Raw genomic sequence first — 21,757 nt, 5'->3', positions numbered from 1 at the left:
GTCTAATTTCTTATTGAAGAAATGATGTAAGCAATGGAATTGTAAATCATGAGATATGATAAATTTTGTGAGACAAGGTCAGAATGATTTCGTGTTCCCCTGTTCTAACTCTGTAAAATCATCAAAAATTGGATAAAAATAATTATGAGCTTAAATTTATATGTTTAGAATCCTCAATGAGTCTATTTTCAAGAGAAACAAACGGAAACATCATTCAAATCCTTACGGTGAGATAATTAATTTTTAGTGAAAAAGGATCGGAATTGTCAGACAGTAGAACATGGGAGACTTCAATGAATAAACTGTATTAATTGGACCAACCAAAAATTATGAAATTTTTATGGTAAGAAGATATATGAGTATAGTTTCATGGAAAATTAGCGGATATTAATTTTGAGTTCCGTAGCTCTAGATATAAATAATTTAGTGACTACGACACAGGTGGATAGTCTGAATATTCACATAAGTAATTAGTGAAAATTATGGATAATGTTACTTACAAGTGTGTTATTTATACCAAGGATGTGGATGGAGAGGAGGAGGAGGAAAAATATATGAATAACTCGTGTATAAATTAAACACATGCCCGATTATAATCGATAAGTGTTGGATTAGAAATGATATAATGTTTTATGTGGAATATTTATTATGAAATTATGATTATTGTTATAATACAAAATTTGTACTTGTGAGTTTATATGGCTAAATTTTAGTGATTATTTGTTAATTTGATGAATTTCATGATGTGTTATTTCATATGTATTAATGATAAAATCGTGAATAATGTAAAAGCATGAAAATTGAATAAATGATCAAATTGAGCATTTCAGTTCAGTGACAAGATGAATTGAAGGAAAAGACCATAATTGGACCATGGCAACAAGTGATAAGTGATAGCTTCGGCTACACTTATCTGATCAAGGATAAGTGAAAGTGATAAGTAATAGCTTCCGCTACACTTATCTGATCAAGGACAAATGACAAGTGAAAAGTGGTAGCTTCGGCTACCTGATTAGTGAAAAGTGGTAGCTTCGGCTACCTGATCAGTGAAAAGTGGTAGCTTCTGCTGCCTGATAAGTGAAAAGTGGTAGCTTCTGCTACCTGATCAGTGAAAAATGGTAGCTCCGACTACCTGATCAATGAAAAATGGTAGCTTCGGCTACCTGATCAGTGAATAGTGGTAGCTTCGGCTACAAGTGATAAGTGATTTCCGTATAAGACCATATCTGGGATATGGCATTGGTGTGATATATGCTACTGTATAAGACCATATCTGGGATATGGCATCAGTGAGATATGTGATTCGTGTAAGACCATAGCTGGGCTATGACATCGATATGTGATATGTGATTACGTGTAAGACCATAGCTGGGCTATGACATCGATATATGAAGATGTGTAAGACCATAGTTGAACTATAACATCGAGTAAACGAAGTACTCAATTCCGTAAGACGTTCACTAATTTGACAAAGTTTGGTAAGTGTTACATGGAATTATGTGATACTGGAAGTACGAGTTGATAAGTTATGAGTATAGAACTTGGTTGATAAATGAATTCATTTGTGATTATATAATTGTTCATCTTGAATGTACTGTCCATATGCATTGATAATTCAAACGTATTAATGAATAAAGTTCTGACATGGAATAAATTGAACACGAGACAAATAATTATGAAATTGAACTCGGAATTCATGAAAATGATGGTTATTGATATATGAATATAGAAAATATTTGATAAATGTGTTTATTCATAATTATGGAATTATATACCTCATGTGTACTATTTGCGTAAAGATGATATTTCAAATACTTTGGTTATTTAAGCTTAAATATGAAACAGTATGAAATCAAGATAAGTTATTATAAAAATATATTTAGATTACAGAGATATGGCTGATATATGTTGTATGATTGCATAACGTGAAATTGTGTATATATATGATAAATTTAATGAGAAATGAGCCCATACACGTTTCTTGTTATTTATAAGAAGTGTACGACTGACAAGGGTGATGAAGTTATAAACAGAGAGTTACACGGGTTGAAAACACGGGCGTGTGACTCTCCAAAATGTGAAAATTTTCTAAGTGTTGCAAAAGTTTTTTATGTTTACGGTTTCGTCCCGAACCACCCTAAATGTATGTTTTGGGCCCCATAGGCCCATATAAGGGACATTAAACATATGTATGAAAGTTTTAAATTTAGAAGAAATTTTATGGTTGATTTTTACATGATTGATCATATTAAGTTCGGTAATGCCTCGTACCCTATTCTAGGCTCAGAATACTGGTAGGGGGTGTTACATTTATTGGTATCAGAGCTTCGGTGTAACACCCCTCGCCCGCATCCGACACCAGGACGGGGTTCGAGGTGCTACCTGACTTTTACTAACACTTCCATACTAAACAGGGCCATGAAATCTCAAATAATTAAAAACTTTTATTTTCACATACAATCTGTCCCATATACGGGCTTACAAGGCCCAAAACATACATCCGGAGTGGTTCGGGGCCCAACCGAGAACTCATGAAAAACTTAGAAAATCTCTTGCATCAAGGCTTCATACGCCCGTGTGGGTATAGAGCACACGCCCGTGTGCTAGGGACACGTCTGCGTCCCAAACCCGTGTCCAAAAACCTGGACAAATACAAGGCTATTTTCCAAGCCATTTTGTCACACTCACAATAGATACATGCATACTTATACAATAACATACAACATGGCAAAATTAGGTACTTAAACATTCCTAACATGTCATGATTATGTCAATTTCACATGCAATAAATATCATAGATTTTACTCACATCTTTACCACATTCATACTATAATCATTTTAAACTCATCACATAATACCATAGCACATGCATGCATAATTAAAATAGATTTACAACCCCATAATCAAAATAGGCCAACACATATGGTTAAAGCCATATCACATACTCTAATATTTAAACTCCTATACATGTCATAGGCTCAAAGTACTTGAAATCACTACACCAATACGTTAGCTTGACAGTGTGATAATATCTCTGACGGCCTCCAACCCGAGCTAACCTGGAAACTCTAGAAAACATGGGAAAGAAGAGGAGGGTAAGCTTTCACTTAGTAAGTTCATATGAAAACAATAAGCACTCATTAACTTGTTTTATCAATGTTTACAACATATTCTCAAGTTCACTATAAGCTGTCTTTCTGAGCAATGGTCACTAAATTATTTATACCTGGAGCTACGAAACTCCGAATTAAGTTCCGTTAATTTTCCCTGAAACTAAACTTATTTTTCTTTCTTACATAAAATTTTCAGAATTTTTGGTTAAGCCAAATAGTACAGTTTATTCCTCAAAGTTACCCCTGATTCACTGTCTGACAGTTCCGACCCTTCTGTACTAAAGTTCAATTATCTCATAGTACAAGACTCGAATAATGTTCTCGTCTATTTCTCTTGAAACTAGACTCATATGTATACTTACTAATTTTTTTCTAGAATTTTTGGTTGGGCCAATTAGTACAGTTTATTAGTTAAAGTCTCCCCTATTTCAGGGTATGACCACTCTGACCCCTGTGCACTACAAACCGAATTTATCCCTATAAAAAATTCCAACGACCATGCCGTTTATTTCCCCTAAAAATAGACTCAATAAGGAATCCATGCATGTAAGGTATGACTCTTAATAATTTTTTTACAATTTTTGGTGAATTTATAAAGTTAGAACAGGGGATCTCGAATTCATTCAGATCCTGTTTCACAAGAATTCAAATATCACACAATATGGAATTCTTTTTCTTCCCCTGTTTCTTTCATGTGAAAATAGACTCATTAAGCTTTAATCCTATATTTTATTTTGCCTCTAACTCATTTTCCACTATTTTTAGTGTATTTTCAAAGTTACACTACTGCAGTAACTCAAATTTGTCAAGGCTAAATTACTCATTCATGATCATTGTTCACAAAATTAATACAACATCGTTTGTATAATCATCACCGAGACATTCATATCACATTTTCATTTACCATCTTACCATATTATTGTTATGTCGAGTTTTCAACCCGAGGGTTAAGTACATACCTGTTCAAAGTATCCATTTCACAACATTTATCAATACGTCCCTTTCATCTCGAGTATTCCTCCATTTGAGTAGAATTTTACCCATTGAACACATCGGAATATAATTCGGATACATGGAAAGTTTGCACATAAGTGCCACATATGTAGCCAAGCTACCATGTAACCCGCCCATAAGTGAACTCGGACTCAACTCAACGAGCTTAGGCGTTCGCATCCATAAGTAAACTTGGACTCAACTCAACGAGCTCGGATGCCTAGTTACATCTCACGAACTTGGACTCAACTCAACGAGTTCGAACATTCGCATCCATAAGTGAACTCGGACTCAACTCAACGAGCTCGGAGGCCTAAATATTCCAGTGACATGTCATTTGTATCCTAATCTATTCCTAAGGTTCAACGGACCTTTTTCCCAATCATGTGTCTCAACCATCTTCTACGGAATGCCGATACCAATACTCGGTAGTATTTCACATTTTCCAAGTATATCATATAATTTGACATATTATCAAACAATTATCACAAGTATAATATCTCATAATAATTATCATATCATTTAAATAACATCAAAACATTTAAAATAATAACTATGTTACCAACATTTACATATGAACTTACCTCGATACCACAAAGGTAAAAAAAGACGTAATTATCCCTTAATCGATTTCTTTCCGTTCTAGGTCCAAATCTTGATTTTCATCATCTAAAATATCACATTCAACTTATTAAAACAATGTACTGATCAAATTAGTCCATTGACACACTTGAGCAATTTTTACAATTTTGCCCCTATATTTTGCCAAAATTACTAAATTACCCCTAGGCTCGTAAAATAATTTTTATCACATTTCTTTACTCATTGAGTCTAGATGAACGATTTTCATAACTATAGCAACTCATAATTTCAACTATTTCACACATTTACAACTCATTTTACAACTTAGCAATCTAACCCTTTTTAAGGTGTTTTCATGCAATTTATTTCACAAAAGTTGTTTATTAGACAACTAGGACTCATAATCTTCCATAAAAACACAGCAAACAACACATTTACTCTCATGGCAAAACCCTAGACTCTTCATCATTTTGCAAAATAGACCCCTCATATGAAAGCTCATGCTTTAGGGGTTCCAAAAATGTAAAAATCATCAAGCAAATACATTAAAATCACTTACAAGCAAGGGAAATATGTTGCTGAAATTTTCCAGCTTCAAAGCCCTTTCTTTGCTGCATATTTCGGTGAAGGAGAAGAGAAAAATGATAGCTTTTTTTCTTTTTGATTTGTTAATAATAAAACTAGTCGTGACCAAATTTCACCTAATTTTGACTTTTCAACAATTTTGTCTCCCATGGCCGGCCATCACACTTTCAAATGCATAATTTCACTTTAAATACCCCCAATTTAAGATACAAGGCAATTTAACACCTTTAGGTATTAAAACACAACTTTTACCTTTTATGCGATTTAGTCCTTTTTCGAAATTGGACTAGAAATTGCTAAAATTAACTTACCAAAATTTACATGCACTTATAAAATTATATTATAACACATAAAGTAATACTAAAATAATTTTATCTAGCCTCAAAATAGTGGTCCCAAAACCACTGTTTCGACCATGCCCAAAATCGGGCTGTTACATTCGGTTTAGTCGATTCTCGGAACGAATGAGATGTGTAAAGTGTCTAGAAATATATGCCATATAAATCTGTGATAGTGTGATGTGTATGATCCGATTTAATCTTTGTTTTACATATAGACAGAAATACTTTTCAATCGAGCTATTTCATAAAGTGTTGAAAGTGACACTAAGATGTCTGAGTAAGAATGTGTTTATGATGAGTCGAAAATTGGAAAGGTATGAAGAAGAGTTCATGATATGGATGTGATGAGGTACGAAATGAAATAGTCATAAATCGAGAAATATAGGAAAAGTGAAATGAAATGGAAGTTTATCTTGTGATGAGCGCATTTATGTTTATGTGACATTCATATGATATTATGTGCCGACTTGTTTGATTAAGTAAATGCTCATGGAATGTATGTTTAAGTACACTTGTTTGAAAAGGATAATTGAAAAATTCGGGTAACATAATTATATATGTTAATTTGCTTGAAGTGAATTATGTAATTGTGAGGATATGATGTTGATGATAAATGCTAAGTCATATGCGTGTATTTATGAGAGTCCAGTTAGAGGCTTTACGACCTCATCCCCTTATCAATGTGGTATTTTATAACGAAAATTCACGAGAATTATGTTGAATAGTTCACAAGTGTAAAACTAAAGAGTACAGTAGTGGAATAATTAATAATGCAGACGGAGTTAAAAATAGTTTGACAAATGAATACAGTTTTGAAAAAGATATCAGATTATTTTAAAGATTATTCAGATTACGTAATGTCACAGTTAAAGAAAAAGTTAACCTCGGCTAATCGACTTATTCAGATATGATGTCTAAAATATGTGTTTTCTGAAGTTTTTTTTCCGAATTGGTTTTCGTTAGTGAATGGAATGATGCAGGGTTCATGATGATAGAATTAGTAAGAGAAATGATAATTGAGTAGAAAAGATGTCTGTGTGTGTAACAGTTATAGTTGAAACGAATATGATGATCTTTTCTAAGTATTATATATATTATTTTATCCTCAAATGTATGTGTGTGGTTGTTCAGTTTTTGATGGAGTTCTTATGTTGTGAGAATGCTAGCTAACTATGATGTTAGACAAAAGCCCTATTGGTCTGGTCGGTTTATGATAAGTATTTCTTCGTCTTTTTGGAATTTTATTCTAATATGTTGGAATGAAGTCGGTGGTAAAAAAAATAAATAAAAATATTCGAGGTTCAACCGAATTGTGATTCTGAGAAGTTAGTAAAAGTGTTTCATGAGTGTTGAAAGCAACTTCTTTTGATAAGATTTTCGGGGACGAAAATCCCTAAAGGGGGAGAGTTGTAACAGCCTAATTTCCAGTGGTGTCGGAACAGTGATTCGAGATCATGAGTAGGAAATATTATTAATTTAGTGAGTATAAGTTAAATGTGAAGTTAGGAAAAATTTTGAAGTAGTGAATAGTGTACTAAAAATAAATATTAAAATAATTAGAATCGAAAACGAGGTATCGAGACCTCGAGAATTTTAAATCGAGCCATAAATATTTTTATAAATATTTATAGAGTGTTAATAAGTCAGTATTAAAGTTTCGTCAAGAAATTTTAAAGTTCTGATAGTTAATTGAACAAAAAGGACTAAATTATATTAAATGCAAAATTGTGGAAATGATTAAATAGCTTAAATGATAAAAGAAAGAGGGTTCAAAAGGAAAGTAGACCCAAGGTCTCTTTGGGCTGGACGGAAATGGCATGAAATCAGCAAGAAAATAAGGAGAATTAAGGGCAAAATTGGAAAATTGCAAAATTTACTTAATAAAGCTAGGACTAAAGTGGAATTATCTAGATTTCTCTTTATTTTTCTGCATTCTCATCAGCAATTGTTAAATTCATTAAGTTAAGTTCTTTTATTTCCAAAATTTGATGTAGTAAACTTATTATCATATGTGTATTGTCATGTTAGCTCATTATTTCTAATGTTACTCATTAAAAATTCAGTTAATGGATTAACAACTATCATCAATACCAATATTGCACTTTTAGAATTCAAAAGGTATAGGGTATTAGAATGATCTAATTGGAGAATATGGACTAAATCTATAACTATATATATAGTCCACGATTAGTATCTGAATTTAACTGCTATTGTTTGGGTTATGACTAAAATTTCAAAATTCGAAAAGTATAGAGACTAAAATAAATCAAAATAAAGTACAATGACTAAATTCGAAAATTTCACAAAGTATAGGGACTAATAATATAATTAACCTTTTTCCTTAGAAAAATAATAATTACATTAAATTACATCACGGTGAAAAATAAAAATTTGTATTAGAAATATATTTATAAAATATTTATTCCTGAATTGAATTATAGGTAGACTTTTTCTTAAGTTAGATCACTTGTCCAAGCACGAAAGCTCGTTTGAAATTTAAGAAGGTATAAACAAAAATATTTTACAAAAAAGATGGTTTTTCATAAAAAAAATACTCATATTTCAAGCCAAGCCGAGTTTAGACAAGCGTAAAATGTGTAAATATTATGTTTAAACTTGACCTGAATCTAACTTGATATATGAATATCTCTTTTATCATAGTTAACCAAGTTGGTAAAATTGAGGGTTCTAGATGACCCAAATTAGAGTCTTGGAATGTGCAGATGTAATGTTTGAATTCTTCTCTTAGATTATCTTATCAAGAATAAAAACATTATTATAAATAAATAAATAAAACAAAGCAGCCAATGCTTTTGTTACCTGACTAGTTAAGTCACCATTTTTAATTCGATCTATTAGCCGGATTTAATTAAATAAATTATTAAAATTATAAAATAATAATAATAATAATGTTCAAGTATCATAAACCCTTGACTCTGTTAAGTTTCATAAAGCGTCTCAAAATATTATTCTACGTGTCTATGGACTAGATGACCCAACTGATTTCAAGTCGACCAAAGATTTATACTTTTTCAATCCGAGTCGATCCAACTTGATTTATCGTTCAGAAATAATAAAAATAAATTACACTAATATTTATATATTCTAGAACCTTCTAAACTCTTTTTTTTTGTTTGTTTGTCAATTGTCTTGTTCCCTAATTTACGTGATTCACATGTCAATTAAAAATCAAGTAAAATTTTGTACATTAATCTTAAGGAAAGTTCATAGCTTATGCAAAACAGGTTCTACGCGTATATTAAGCATTTAGTGTGTTTTTAGATTGTCAGTGCATTTACTTTCGATAATGTTAAAAATAGCGGCGATGAGATTAATCACACTAGTTGTGAGTTAAAAAGTTTTACCGTACCACAACCATCACCCATCCAAAAACACACTTAATTTGTTTTCTTACAATATAATAATATTTTTTAAAAAAATTAAAAAAATTGTAATGATTTTTATTTGTTTATTATTTAGGTTTTATATATCCCAATCTATATGTAATTATTTTAATTTCTCAAAGCATAATTGAAAATTTACCAAAAATAATAATTTAATTTTAAATTATTTTTTTACATATATATACTTAAACAAGATAATACTTTTCTTTTAAATGATATATCTTAAAATATTTATAAAAAAAATTCATCAAAATGCATTGATGAATTATAAATTTATCCTTAACGTACTTTTTGTCTTTTGTTTTTTTAAACTTTTTTTTTTGCAATTTAGTCATTATATATATTTAAGAATTTGTTGATTTTATTTTTTAGATTTCAAAATTAAGGTTATGTTATTAACGCGGTTAAATTTTTTATTACGAAAATTGTTGATTTGATCATTTGAAATAAAAATATTTGATATTATTGTTATAAACTTAAATTTAACAAAATAAATTACAGACAATTATTTTGAAATTTACAAAATACTTTACCACGTGTGAGCCATGGAAGGGAGGACACAACACCTATCATTAACGAAGTGGATTAAAAAAGCTTCATGCACTATGTGTATGCATGCAGGGTAAAGTCAGAATTACTTTTGGGTAGGGGGAGAATTAAGTTACGTATTTATTTTAGAGTTATGCAAATTCATAATTGTATTAAGTTAAAACTCTATCTTTTTGGGAGGATAAGTTGCAATTTGACTCTCATTTATAATTTTATAAAATATAAACGGGCTAATGTAATATTTTTTCATTTTAAGGAGGCCTTAATCCTTGATAGCCCCTCTTGATGCCGCCCTTATATATATGTCCATGAAATTTGATCTTGTTTTTCTCTTGACGAGTTCATGATCAATAGAATAAATCTAAATTCTAAATTATAGAGTTAGAATAAATAGAAATTTTTTATTTTATATCTCTCCCTATGTATTATATATATTTAATATATATGAGATTTTGTATGAAATTATGTTTATGAAAAGATCTTTGTTTTTCAAACTCTAACGTGTCAACAAATACGTACAATTAATATAGTAAGGCATTATTAGATCCGTGCGACTCTATATTAGATTAGATTCAATTTGAGTTGAATTAGGTTAATTTTTTTATTTTATTTTTTTTACCGGGTTTGTGTCATGATGCTGACTCCAACGATTTACCAAAATTTGATGCTATATAGAAGAAGTTTTACAAACTCTTTGATTACAAACAAGAAAAGAGGAGAATTCAAATTATATAGAATCAATCTAAAATCAATCTACCCATAACATTCCTAGGATACTGTACCGTTTAGCATAGTATTCTCGTATTTATATTTCAAACATTACATAGAGTTAATAATCTCACATCTCCAACCGTGTCAATATTTCGAAATCTAAGGCTAATTTCCAATATCTCATAACGTGACATGTTCAACATTTTTAATGATTTTTATTATTTTTGTTAAGTCAAAAAGAAATAATAATAAAAATTAATAAATCAAATTCTCTAATTCTTTTGATATATGCTTTAAACAACATTTCAACTATTCTTATATTTATTTATTATTATAAATTGAGGAAATTTTAAACATTTAAATTGATATATTACATTCTATCTTTTACATTTTACTCGAAATATTACTTTTATAACAAATTTATCATCGTTTTTATCATTTTGGTCAAATTTATCATTTGTCCATAATAAATAACATGTTTTAATAAATAAAAACTTTTTCCTCATTTTTTTTCTCTCCTCATCACTTTTGTTTTATTTATTTGAGAAAATATATATGAAATATTTTACTAGAGAAATTAGTAAGATAAAATATTACAATAAAATACTATAAACTTCAATAATCAATAAAAAAAATCAAATTCAACTAAACTAGATAACTTAAGATACCTGATAACGTGGGAGAAAGTATTATGTAGCTTATTATACTAAGAGTTAAATTATATTTTATTCCCTCTACTCAAAAGATGAGCAAATTAGTCATTGTATGTTAGATCAAAGAATAAATTGTTCATTCTGTTAAAAATTCCTTTCATTTCTACTATTAAGGATGGTTTCTATATGTCAACATGTGGTATATGTGGCATACTACGTGTCATTATCTAGTTATTCCGTTAGTTACGTCAATTTTTAATTGTACAAATTGATGAAAATTTAAATATAAACGACCAATACTCTTTGATCTAACATACAGTGACTAATTTATCCTTTTTTTTAAATAAAAGGGACCAAATAAAATTTTACTTCTAATACAAAAACCTCCTAAATAATATAACATTTTATGAATAAAATGTACCTTGTAAAAATTCTCTAAGCATAAAAAATAAAATAAAATAAAATAATAATCATATAAATAACTGATCATATCTGCTTTTTTTTATGCAATGTCTAAAACTACCTGTAATTTCTCCCAATCTCATAAATAGGAGGATTATACGCTTCAGCACATTTGAATTCATGCTCCCTTACTTTAACAACAATGACTATACTAATTCAGTTAAGACTTAATCGGCTATACATATAAATTTTTAAACAAAAAATAACTTTTCAAAAAGTATCTTCTTAATTCTACTTATTTAAATAATATATATCCAATTTAATTTTTGAATTACAAAGTTGGCCTTAACGTTCTTTTTGTCTTTTGCTTTTTTGGTCCTTTTCTTTTCTCTTTCTTTTTTTCAATCCTCAAATTATCAAATTGACCCCTAAAAGGGTTAAAGATTCTAGGGTGTGTTTTTTTAAATATTTTTATTTCACACATTTGTTAATTTTCTTCTTTTAATTTCAGATATCCTAAATTAAAAGATATAATTTAGAATTTTATTTGTCGATTTTGAATCTTTCCAAATTTAGGTTCAAGGTTGTATTTGAATAATTTAATTAATATTTTGAGTTATTTTAAACTTGGTTCAAGTTTTATGTGGCATTTTATTTGAATTTCTAGAAGTAGGGTTGTTGTCTTTTAGCTTGTTTTTGACCTTTATGCATCCCCTCTCTCCAACTTTGAATATACCAAAAACATCCTTAAAAATATAAAAGAAAAAGGAAAAAAAATCAAATATTAAATTGATATTTAAATCACACATGGAAATATAAAACTTTTTTCCAAAACTTCAACTTTAACTATATTTGGTTAATTTGAGATTAAATATATCAAATAAAATCGGGATGGTGAAATCTAAATCATTAAATGAATTTCGAATTAATTCATTCAATAAATTTTTTTAAAAAGATGTGATAATTTTTAAAAAATTAAATTAATATTTCATATTTTTTGAGAGGGTCAAAATATATGTTAATCATTTATTAATTTACACTTTTATAATATATAAAGAGGTTAATATGATTTTTTTTTTCATTTTCGAGAGGGCCCTGCCCTTGCTAGCTCCCTTGGTGCGGCCCTTGCTCGCTGTATAAAATTGTTATTTTATCATTATTCAAAGTAAATAGGTAAAAAAAAGTATTATAGAAAAACGCTTATGTTTTATTTTTCTTGAACAATACTCTTTATTTTTTACACAGTGCTTAGAGTTATTTATAGCCCCTCACCAATCCATAAATAGGAGAATGATGCGTTTCAGCACCCCCAAGTATTTTTGCATTGATAGCAATACCCATGCCAATCGAACTAAGACTCAATTGGCTATGTTTAATATCTATAAAAGTGACTGCCTCTCCAAACAATTTTATTTCCAAAGTTTGAACCTATACTCTCTCGTTGAGAGTATAATATATCTTACCATTACACCTAACCACTTATTGGTCGAAATGATAATAAATTTTAAAATTACACATCTATAACCAAATATAATATATTGTAGAATAAAACACGCCAATAATAAGACAATTATGTATTTAGTAAAATAAAATTATCAAAAAATTAACTCGAAATTAATATTAATTAAAAATTTAAATACATATTTTTCCATATTTATTATAGTTTTTTTCTAATCACAATGGATAATTTTATATGAATTAGTGGATGGAAGTCAATTTCAACTTAGTCATGTCCTATGGCAGTCGCAACCTCTATTTAATAGTATTGTTTAATCACTTTTTTCTACATCAAAATCAACAAAAATCTTTAAAATTTACATCCAACATCCTTAAATTACTGTTTAATTTCTATTTCAGTCTCTAAATTTAAAAATAATTTCAAATTGAGTTCTTAAATCATCAATTTTTACATCAATTACGTTCTTTCTTGAACCTAGTCATCAATTTAGATACCAAATGCTAGGTCAAATTTAATGTAGAACATATTTAAAATACGTTAATCAAATTGTCAGTATAGAAGTAGATGTGTTCATGGCTAGGACGAGGCCTGATCGAGTTCAACTTGCCCAGGTTGACCTAAATAGTTTGTTTCACTTTTTTAAAAACAATAATTTTTTTTAAACAAATTATTTTGAAAATTTTCAAATAGTAAAATAGGCTTGACCAAGCAAGATTGAGGAAAAAAAATGAGCCCAAGTTCAACATATGAGCACCTCTGTACAGAAGGTATACAAATACTTGTAATTTGATCTACGTATTTTAAATAATTTGAGCTAGTATTTAACGTCCACACTTACAATTAAGTTAACGAAATAACTTGATCGATACGATATTGAGACTTTAAGAATTCAATCAAAACATTTTAACTTTTAAGGACCAATGATGAAATTAGCTCACTTTCAAGTTTTGACCGTTCCTATGTTTTTATTTTAAATGGTTTGCATTTAAATTCAACAAAATAGTTTTAAAATTAAAATTGAGTCACTGAATTTTTACATAAACAATTAGATGAAACCCAAACACACACACAATTAAATTAAGTCGCCGGCTTTGTTTGATTTTAATTTTGTAAGTAAAAAAAAAGAGTTAAATATAAAATTTACCCTCAAATTATACCGGTTTTTAAATTTAGGACCTAAAGTTATTTTTGGTAAAAGGTACTTAAACTATAAATTTCAAACGGTACATTTTTTTATACTTATGGGGTAAAATGGAATAAATTTAACGAGAGCAATCGATTTAATTGGTCGATTTTTTTAATAGACAGTAACATGAAAAAACTGACTCCATCGATTTTAATTAAGAAAACCCAAATTGGACCAATTTTGATTCGGTCTGTTTTTTCAATTAATTGACCTTAGGTTATTGGGTTGGATTTATATGATAAAATTATAAATATATTTTAAATAATTTAAAAATAAGTAAATTTTTTTGGTCAATTTGGTTTAAGGATTCAAAAACCGATAACCGAACGGATTAACCAATTTAACGGAGGTTAAAACCGATAGCCCCACTCCACCCCATCCGACTAAATGGAAGTCGAAAAAATCTCTCCCTTACACAAAATTGATATGTACTTAAATGAAAAAAATGATATAGTTTAAGGTTCAAATTTGTAGTAAAGCCTTTAATAAAAAAGAAAAATGAAAATTCTAACCCGCCTACTGCTTCTTTGACCCCGTTCTTCCCCTCCCTTAGAAACATCTATAAGAATAAAATAAAATAAAATAAAACCTAAAAAGGAAAAAAAATCAAAATCAAAGAATCCACAAACAAAATACATAAACGAAATCCATTTTCAAGAATCAAAAAACCTCAATTTACAGAGATTAATCTCTCTCTCTATTTTTTTATATATATATTTTAGATATAAATATAATCCAATACAAATCTGTTTCTTTGTTTCTTAGTTCATGCTCGGCCTGCCCTAGATCTTAGTCTTTATTTTTGGGTTTTCTTTTTGCATCTTCGAAATATCCTGAAAGATTTTAAAGATTTCCCTTCACTTTTTCTTTTGATCAACTCCATTCTTCAGGTAAACTCGCTTCTTGATTTGTTTAACTTTGCTGCTTCGTGTTGCTGTTTTTTGTTTAAAGAAAGGCGTGATTTAGTTCTTTATGATGGGGAGGATGGTATTGACTTGAGGAAGGAAATTGAGTGTGAAAATGTTTAGTTTTTATTTTTATTTTTTGGGTTAGATTTGAATTGGTCTTGGGCTTTTGGTAGACTGGAGACAAGCGAGGTCGTCGATTTGGGTTGACTTTTTTTTTTGGCAAATTGCAACACGTTTCTGCTGCTTCTTTTTTTTTTACATAGAAATTGTTGAAAGGAAGCTGACCGTGTATTTGGTTTTAGTAGTTACGCGAATCCAGAACTTTGCATTTATTTCTTGAATTTATGATATTTGTGCTTAACTAGTTGAATAATTGTTGCTCTCAAGCGATTTGATTTAAAAGAAAGGGTAAATTTGTATTATTATTATTTTTAAAAAATTATTTCGAAATGCGTAAAGAAGTAGAGCACAAGCTTGATTTGCGGGTTTTCTTTCTTTCTTAAAAGATTATTTTAACTATAATTCCATTACCCGAAGTTTTAGGGTTTAGTATTTGATTGAATTTTGTTGTACTTGGTAATCTAAACTGATGTCTTTGACTATGTTTTGTTTTTTGGTCTCGACAATCTTAGTATTCTAATGGTTTGCCTTGTGGTTTTCCTTTTGCAGATCACCTTACATTGACTGATCGGAGAATCTGTGTTCGTTTCCGAATTTGCGGCTTTTATAATTTGGGGAAGAAGAGAATTGCATGAATATAAAATTGTGGTGTTTGTACTAGATGAAGGGAGCGCAGGCGTGGCGACTAGGCAGCATGGGTGATATGCAAATCTTGCCTGGGTCTCGCCACCGCCCTCCTTTGAAGAGGCCGATATGGATTATTTCTCTGGTTTCATTAGTTTGCCTTTTCCTAGTTTGTGCTTATATCTATCCACCACAAGGCAGTGCTGCTTGTTATGTATTTTCTTCAAGAGGTTGCAAGGTCCTTACTAATTGGCTTCCACCTTCGCCGACAAGGGAATTAAGCGACGAGGAGATTGCATCACAGGTTGTGATTAGAGATATTTTGAGTAATCCTCCTGTCCAATCTAAAAATCCGAAAATCGCGTTCATGTTCTTAACTCCAAGTTCACTTCCTTTCGAGAAGCTTTGGGATATGTTCTTCCGTGTAAGTTATTTTATTAACCCATTTAGTATCATGATTATTATTCTTGAACCTGGCTTTCATGAACTGATATATTGAAGAAATTCTTTCAAGGTTATACACAAAATCTGCCATGTAGGAGATGTTTACTAAGAAAGAATCACATTTTGGCTGTTGGCCTTAAGTACCCTGCCTGTTTTGTGTTAGATTTTCTTTTCTGAACTAATTTGTAGGAGTATTTGTTTATTTTTTAATGAACATTTGTTGGTATAGATTCAAAAGCATCTGGTTATATGAAGCCTATCTGTGAACCAAATAGCACATTTTCTCTTTTGTTTGATTCTAATAAAGTAATTCAGGCTGGTCATCATAGTGGTTTTTATGTCAGTGAATTGTCTTCTATAAATGAGTCATGTATTTCATTCTAGTGAACATCATTTTCTTTGTTGATTGTGGTTGCAAAGATGGGTTGTATGTGGTGAAGGTATAGTGATATCAATCTGGCTTATTTTGACTTGATACATTTGCTGCGGTGGAGATGGAACTTGGCAATTCCATTTCCATTGCGTTGTATGCATCAGGATGTCTCTGTCTATAAAATTTTAGTTATGTTTGACTGTCTGTTTACTACACACTTTTTTGTTGAGTTCTTGGAAAGGCATTGCAATAATTTTTATTTTTTCTGCATTTGTGGCTTTTAGTTTCTTTCAAGATGTTATTAACTCTGTATATTTGTTAAATGTTCGCTCATTTTTCTGGCAGGGGCATGAGGGAAAATTTTCTGTTTATGTCCATGCATCAAAAGGAAAACCAGTTCATGTGAGCCACTACTTTCTTAATCGGGACATTCGCAGTGATGAGGTAAATGTCTTAGATTAATTTGCTGTTAGGTTGCTGTTTATCTCTTTCTTTCATTTTTCCTTCGATATGATGTTATATTGGAATTATCATTCCATGCTTCTGCATTTTGGTTGTACATGCAAAGTGTCCTTATTTTACTATTGTCATTAGAAAAAACAGTGATTCATCCGCTGTGGACCTGAAAATGGCTCCAGCAGGAAACCTGATAGGCAATAACTTAATTTCAGTATATCGGAGGGAAAAGGGTAGACTGCCCTGTATCTTTCCTTGTCTGCAATATCAAGAGTTTGTCGAGTCCTGTCATAATTTACTGTCCAGCTTTGTTTTTAGTTTGGGAAAATCTCTTGGAATGCATACAGCATTTTAGATACAGCATCATTTTACACCCAACTACTAGACACGATTCTTGTGCAGTTAGCTGTTAGGTATGTGCATGTTTGTTGTTTTTTATTTCAAAATTCTGGTCAAACTTTGTAATCTTAAAAGGCTATTCACCAATTATAACTATTATTTTATGGTAATTCATCTACTTTTATTGACATGATTATTGCTTTAAGTTTTCTTATCCATTGTGTTGTAGTCGAACTGATTGTGACATTTTGATATGCTGCTATCATATTTAATAGTGGCACTGTAATGCACAACTTGATGACTAGTAATCCTTGGATTTACTGAATTTGCAGGTTGTATGGGGAAAGATCTCTATGGTTGATGCAGAGAAACGACTATTGGCTCATGCTCTACAAGATACTGATAACCAACATTTTGTGTTACTTTCTGAGAGGTAACTATAGTTTCATCATGTCCCCCCGAGACCCTTTTTTCTCCCACCTCAAAGGATTTCTTTTAGACTTACACAAAATTGTAATTTTGCAGCTGTGTTCCATTGCATAATTTTGACTATATCTACAACTATCTGATGCATGCTAACATGAGTTTTGTTGACTGGTAAGTGAAATCTTAAGAGTGAATAGGAGGCATTTAGGGAACTGTTTTTCCTTGTCTGATATGTCTCCCCTACCTCTTTTTTTCACCAGCTTTTTGGATCCTGGACCGCATGGAAATGGAAGATATTCAGAGCACATGTTACCTGAAGTAGAAAAGAAAAACTTCAGAAAGGGTGCACAGGTATGTCTGAATTGATATAATATAGAGGACATTATTATTTAGGTAAATATACATTACAATAGGTCAATCTAAATGGTAAATCTGTAGCTGGGACATCTTAATGAACCTTGTCTCACTAAACTTTATTGACAGTATGAAGGCCATGTGTCTCTGCTGGTGTCCTATATTTTGTCAAATTTGATCCCCCTTCCCCATAGTTGATGCATATTGCATTTTCATTTTGAATGTTCACTCCTGCCCAGCTACAAAGTCTCTCAGCATCGCCTCTTTAAACCAACTTATTTAGTGTCTTGTTGTGGCAAAAAATGAGTGAATTTCGTGCAGTGGTTCTCAATGAGGCGACAGCATGCTCTGATAGTTATGGCTGACAGTCTTTACTACTCTAGGTTCCGGGATTACTGCAAGGTGAATTTGATTTTAAATTGTAGTTCGATTTACCCTAATATGCTTTGTTTTGAATTTACAACTTCCTTTGATTTATGGATGAGGTAGTTGGCGAATTTTCCACTCTCATCATTCCCGAAAGTAATATTGAAAAGTAGCCTACCAACTCTGGTTTGTCACAAGCCTTATGTACCTTTTGAAGTATATCAGTGAAAGTGGAAAGTATACTTGATTTCTATTTTCCTGATCTCTCCCTTCATTCCTCTGACCCCGTTGCCCCTTTCCAATTCAGTCAAGATATGTTTCAATATAGTTAAGTAGAGTGATGAATATCGTTCAATAAAATATGTAGAGCCTTTTTAGGGATATAATAGGTGTTTCTGTATTCTCACTACTTCTGTTCAGTGAGGCTGGTTTCAAGTTGTGCAATCGATGTTTATCTGCCTCTTTCTATTTAACTGTTGTGTTAGCACAAAGAGACAACATTTCTAGATGTAAATGGCTTGCCTGTGAACTAAGATAAAATAAGCACTTCTTTGGAAAGTAAAGCTTTTTACGAACCCTGGATTTGCATAAATTTAAGATCAGGTTAGATGTTAGTTTCTGCATAAACTTCACCTGTTTAGGCTTAGACTGATAGTTTTCTGGGTTTTCTTTAGTTTCTTGTACTGTATGACAAGGGCTGAATTATAATCAACCTAGCTCTAGTAGCTTGACTTCTTTATCCATGCTTAATCTGAAAAAAAAAAGAATCTCAATCCAGCTTTAGCCACGCTTTGAGCCTTGAGTTTGGAGTTGAGCTTCAGCTTTGTAGCGTTTCGGCTCACTTCAGCTTGATTATGGTTATATCTTTTTTAATAGTGAAATGAATGAATTCATCATTGGGATGCGTATTATGATTTAAGTATCCGGTAACTATAATCTGTAGAAAATCGAAGTAACATATAGAATTAGCGCACAAATTTTATGTTGCTGACTTGTTCTCATCCATAATATTGATTATTACAGCCAGGTTTCGACGGCAAAAATTGCATTGCAGATGAGCATTACCTGCCAACCTTTTTCAATGTGAGAATCACAATCTGGATCATGTTTTCTACTCTTCACTTTAGCTTCTTCTAATTCCCTTTTTTTTTTCCCAATTTTTGTGCCATCAGATGATTGATCCTGGTGGTATTGCCAACTGGTCGGTAACACATGTTGATTGGTCTGAGAGAAAGTGGCACCCTAAATCATATAAGGCTCAAGATGTTACTGAGGATCTTCTGAACAACATTACGGTAACTCGTTTGTCGCTTTATTTTTAAGTAACCACTTGCTGTTTAACAACTCACCGCCTCATGTTTTAACCGATACACTTGATAAGGTTTTAGTTCCTTTGTATGAATTTGGGTTCTGATGAGTTTTGCATTATATTTTTTTTGCAGTCAATAGACTTGAGTATCCATGTAACAAGTGAGGCTAAGGTATACATTTCAAGCACATTCTCATACTACAACAACTAGTAAAATTGCGAGATTCTTAACTCAGTTATATTTGTCTGGTTTTCCTTTTCCTCCCGCAGAGTGAACGATTGGTACAACCTTGTCTCTGGAATGGTATCAAGCGACCGTGTTACCTATTCGCAAGAAAATTTTACCCCGAAACCGTAGATAAATTGATGACGCTCCTCAATTTTTGACTGTGAATTCTTTGGTCCGCTTTTTCTTGATCCTTCGGTTCCCAATCTTGGTTTCACACACAGATTATATACATTTTGTACATGGCCATGTTTCCCAACCGCAATTATCAAATGCTAGGGCTACAGAAAGAGCAGTTAGGACTGACTCGAATTAGGCTGGAGCGGAGGCTAACGAGTTGTTAGTGCTGCGTCCTTCCAGCCGGGGAATTTCTTGTCCATTCCCCCCCCCCCCAAAAAAAAATTTCAGCCAGTCATTACATTATTATTGTTGTTATCATGATCATTATATATGTGAAAAGAATAGTGGGGGAGATTCATTTTTTTTTTTTGTGTAAAAGTTGGAAAACAAGACTGATGCACCTCTCTTTGCTTTTTCTGGAAAATATGAAGCTTACTTTTTAAATCCGTGTTATTTTTCTTTGGGCCAGTTCGTAGGGTTCACATTAGTCCCGGAACTTGATAAATTTCCTCAATTTTAATCTCAAAATTTGAATTCCGTAAAGGTAGGTTGATGTGGCACTTTGAAGTTATGTCATATCTCGAAAGGTTTATGGTGATCTTGGAAAGTGACAATTCTTTTCAATTTGATCTTTGAATTTGGAGTTTGTTAATGTGGGTTAATAGAGCACTTTGAGGTTGTGCAATGTAGGGGTAAGCAATTTTCAATTTTAACCAATAAAACTGATTTATTTAGTTTTTTTGGTTTCGATTTAACTAGGGGGAGTATTGGTTTTGACGCTAGTTTAATTGATTAACTCGGTTGGTTGACAATTTTTGAATCTTGAAATTGAATGGCAGAAAAAATTGACTTATTTTATATTATTTTAAATTATTTAAAATATATTTATATTTTATAATATATAATAGATATTAAAACCATTTAAATCCAATCTAATAGTCTTAAATTCAACTCAATAACTTAAGGTTGGTTAATAATTGAATTGACTAACTTGAACGAATCAAGGTCGGTTAAGCTTGGTCGGTTTTTTCATGTTAAAAGTTGGTATGGAAATTTTTGATTCGCCAATTACATCATTATAAAATCTAAAAAAATTCTATAAAATCTAAAAGAATATAAAACATATAAAGAAAATTCCAAAGTTAATTTTAAGAGATAAGTGAGATTGTGGTACAATGTTAGAGTATTACATCATATCTTTTATTGGAATTCAAATTTAAGGATTAAATCGACACTCTAGATTTCGAAACTAATATAGATAAAAAAAATTATAAAAGAGATAATGTGGAAAAAAATTATGAAGTTAAAGGACTAAATGTTATAGCTTAAAGAAATTTATGGTGTGTAATAGTCAAATGTGACGGGTGCTCTTTATGGGTCACATCCATCTCAATCCTTAACCCAATTTGAGCAAATTTAAATTACTATTTTTATTTTAATTAAATTTAATTATACGGTATTTAAATATTTATATAAAAGACCAATTAAGTCTTTTTTTGTTTTTAATTTGTAAAAGAAATTATTGTGATAATTTGTGGTGATCTCTAATTGTTTTTATTTATTTAGTTATTTTTTATTTGTCGAAAAATAAATTATATTTTTGAAGTTTATCAATGAGTATTTTATGTTTAAAAAATTATTTAATTTAATTTATAATTCAAACTAATTCGACCATAATAATAAATTGGTATTTTTATTAAAGAATTATTTGTTA

The 21,757-nt window shown here is 30.7% G+C and overlaps 1 protein-coding gene across 6 annotated transcripts; it reads left to right on the top strand.

Moving 5' to 3' along the window:
* The first annotated feature begins 14,538 nt into the window (after positions 1–14,538).
* On the top strand, positions 14,539–20,487 carry LOC121212622 (glycosyltransferase BC10). Of its 6 annotated transcripts, none has more exons than XM_041085770.1 (11): positions 14,539–14,868; positions 15,556–16,054; positions 16,793–16,891; positions 17,575–17,675; positions 17,768–17,839; positions 17,929–18,019; positions 18,344–18,424; positions 19,412–19,471; positions 19,561–19,683; positions 19,831–19,869; positions 19,968–20,487. In XM_041085770.1, exons 2-11 carry the CDS (start codon positions 15,668–15,670, stop codon positions 20,082–20,084), a joined length of 1,170 nt encoding a protein of 389 aa, XP_040941704.1. In that variant the 5' UTR covers positions 14,539–14,868; positions 15,556–15,667; the 3' UTR covers positions 20,085–20,487. The 6 variants fall into 6 exon arrangements, with proteins under 6 accessions (XP_040941704.1, XP_040941708.1, XP_040941707.1 ...); XM_041085773.1 differs by lacking the exon at positions 14,539–14,868 and adding an exon at positions 15,068–15,190; XM_041085771.1 differs by lacking the exon at positions 14,539–14,868 and adding an exon at positions 15,134–15,294.
* The last annotated feature ends 1,270 nt before the right edge of the window (positions 20,488–21,757 follow it).

Source organism: Gossypium hirsutum, chromosome A13, assembly GCF_007990345.1.
Source record: "Gossypium hirsutum isolate 1008001.06 chromosome A13, Gossypium_hirsutum_v2.1, whole genome shotgun sequence".
NCBI classification, from domain to species: Eukaryota; Viridiplantae; Streptophyta; class Magnoliopsida; order Malvales; family Malvaceae; genus Gossypium; species Gossypium hirsutum.
Note: the sequence above shows the minus strand (reverse complement) of the source record. Positions and strands in the feature narration are given on the sequence as shown.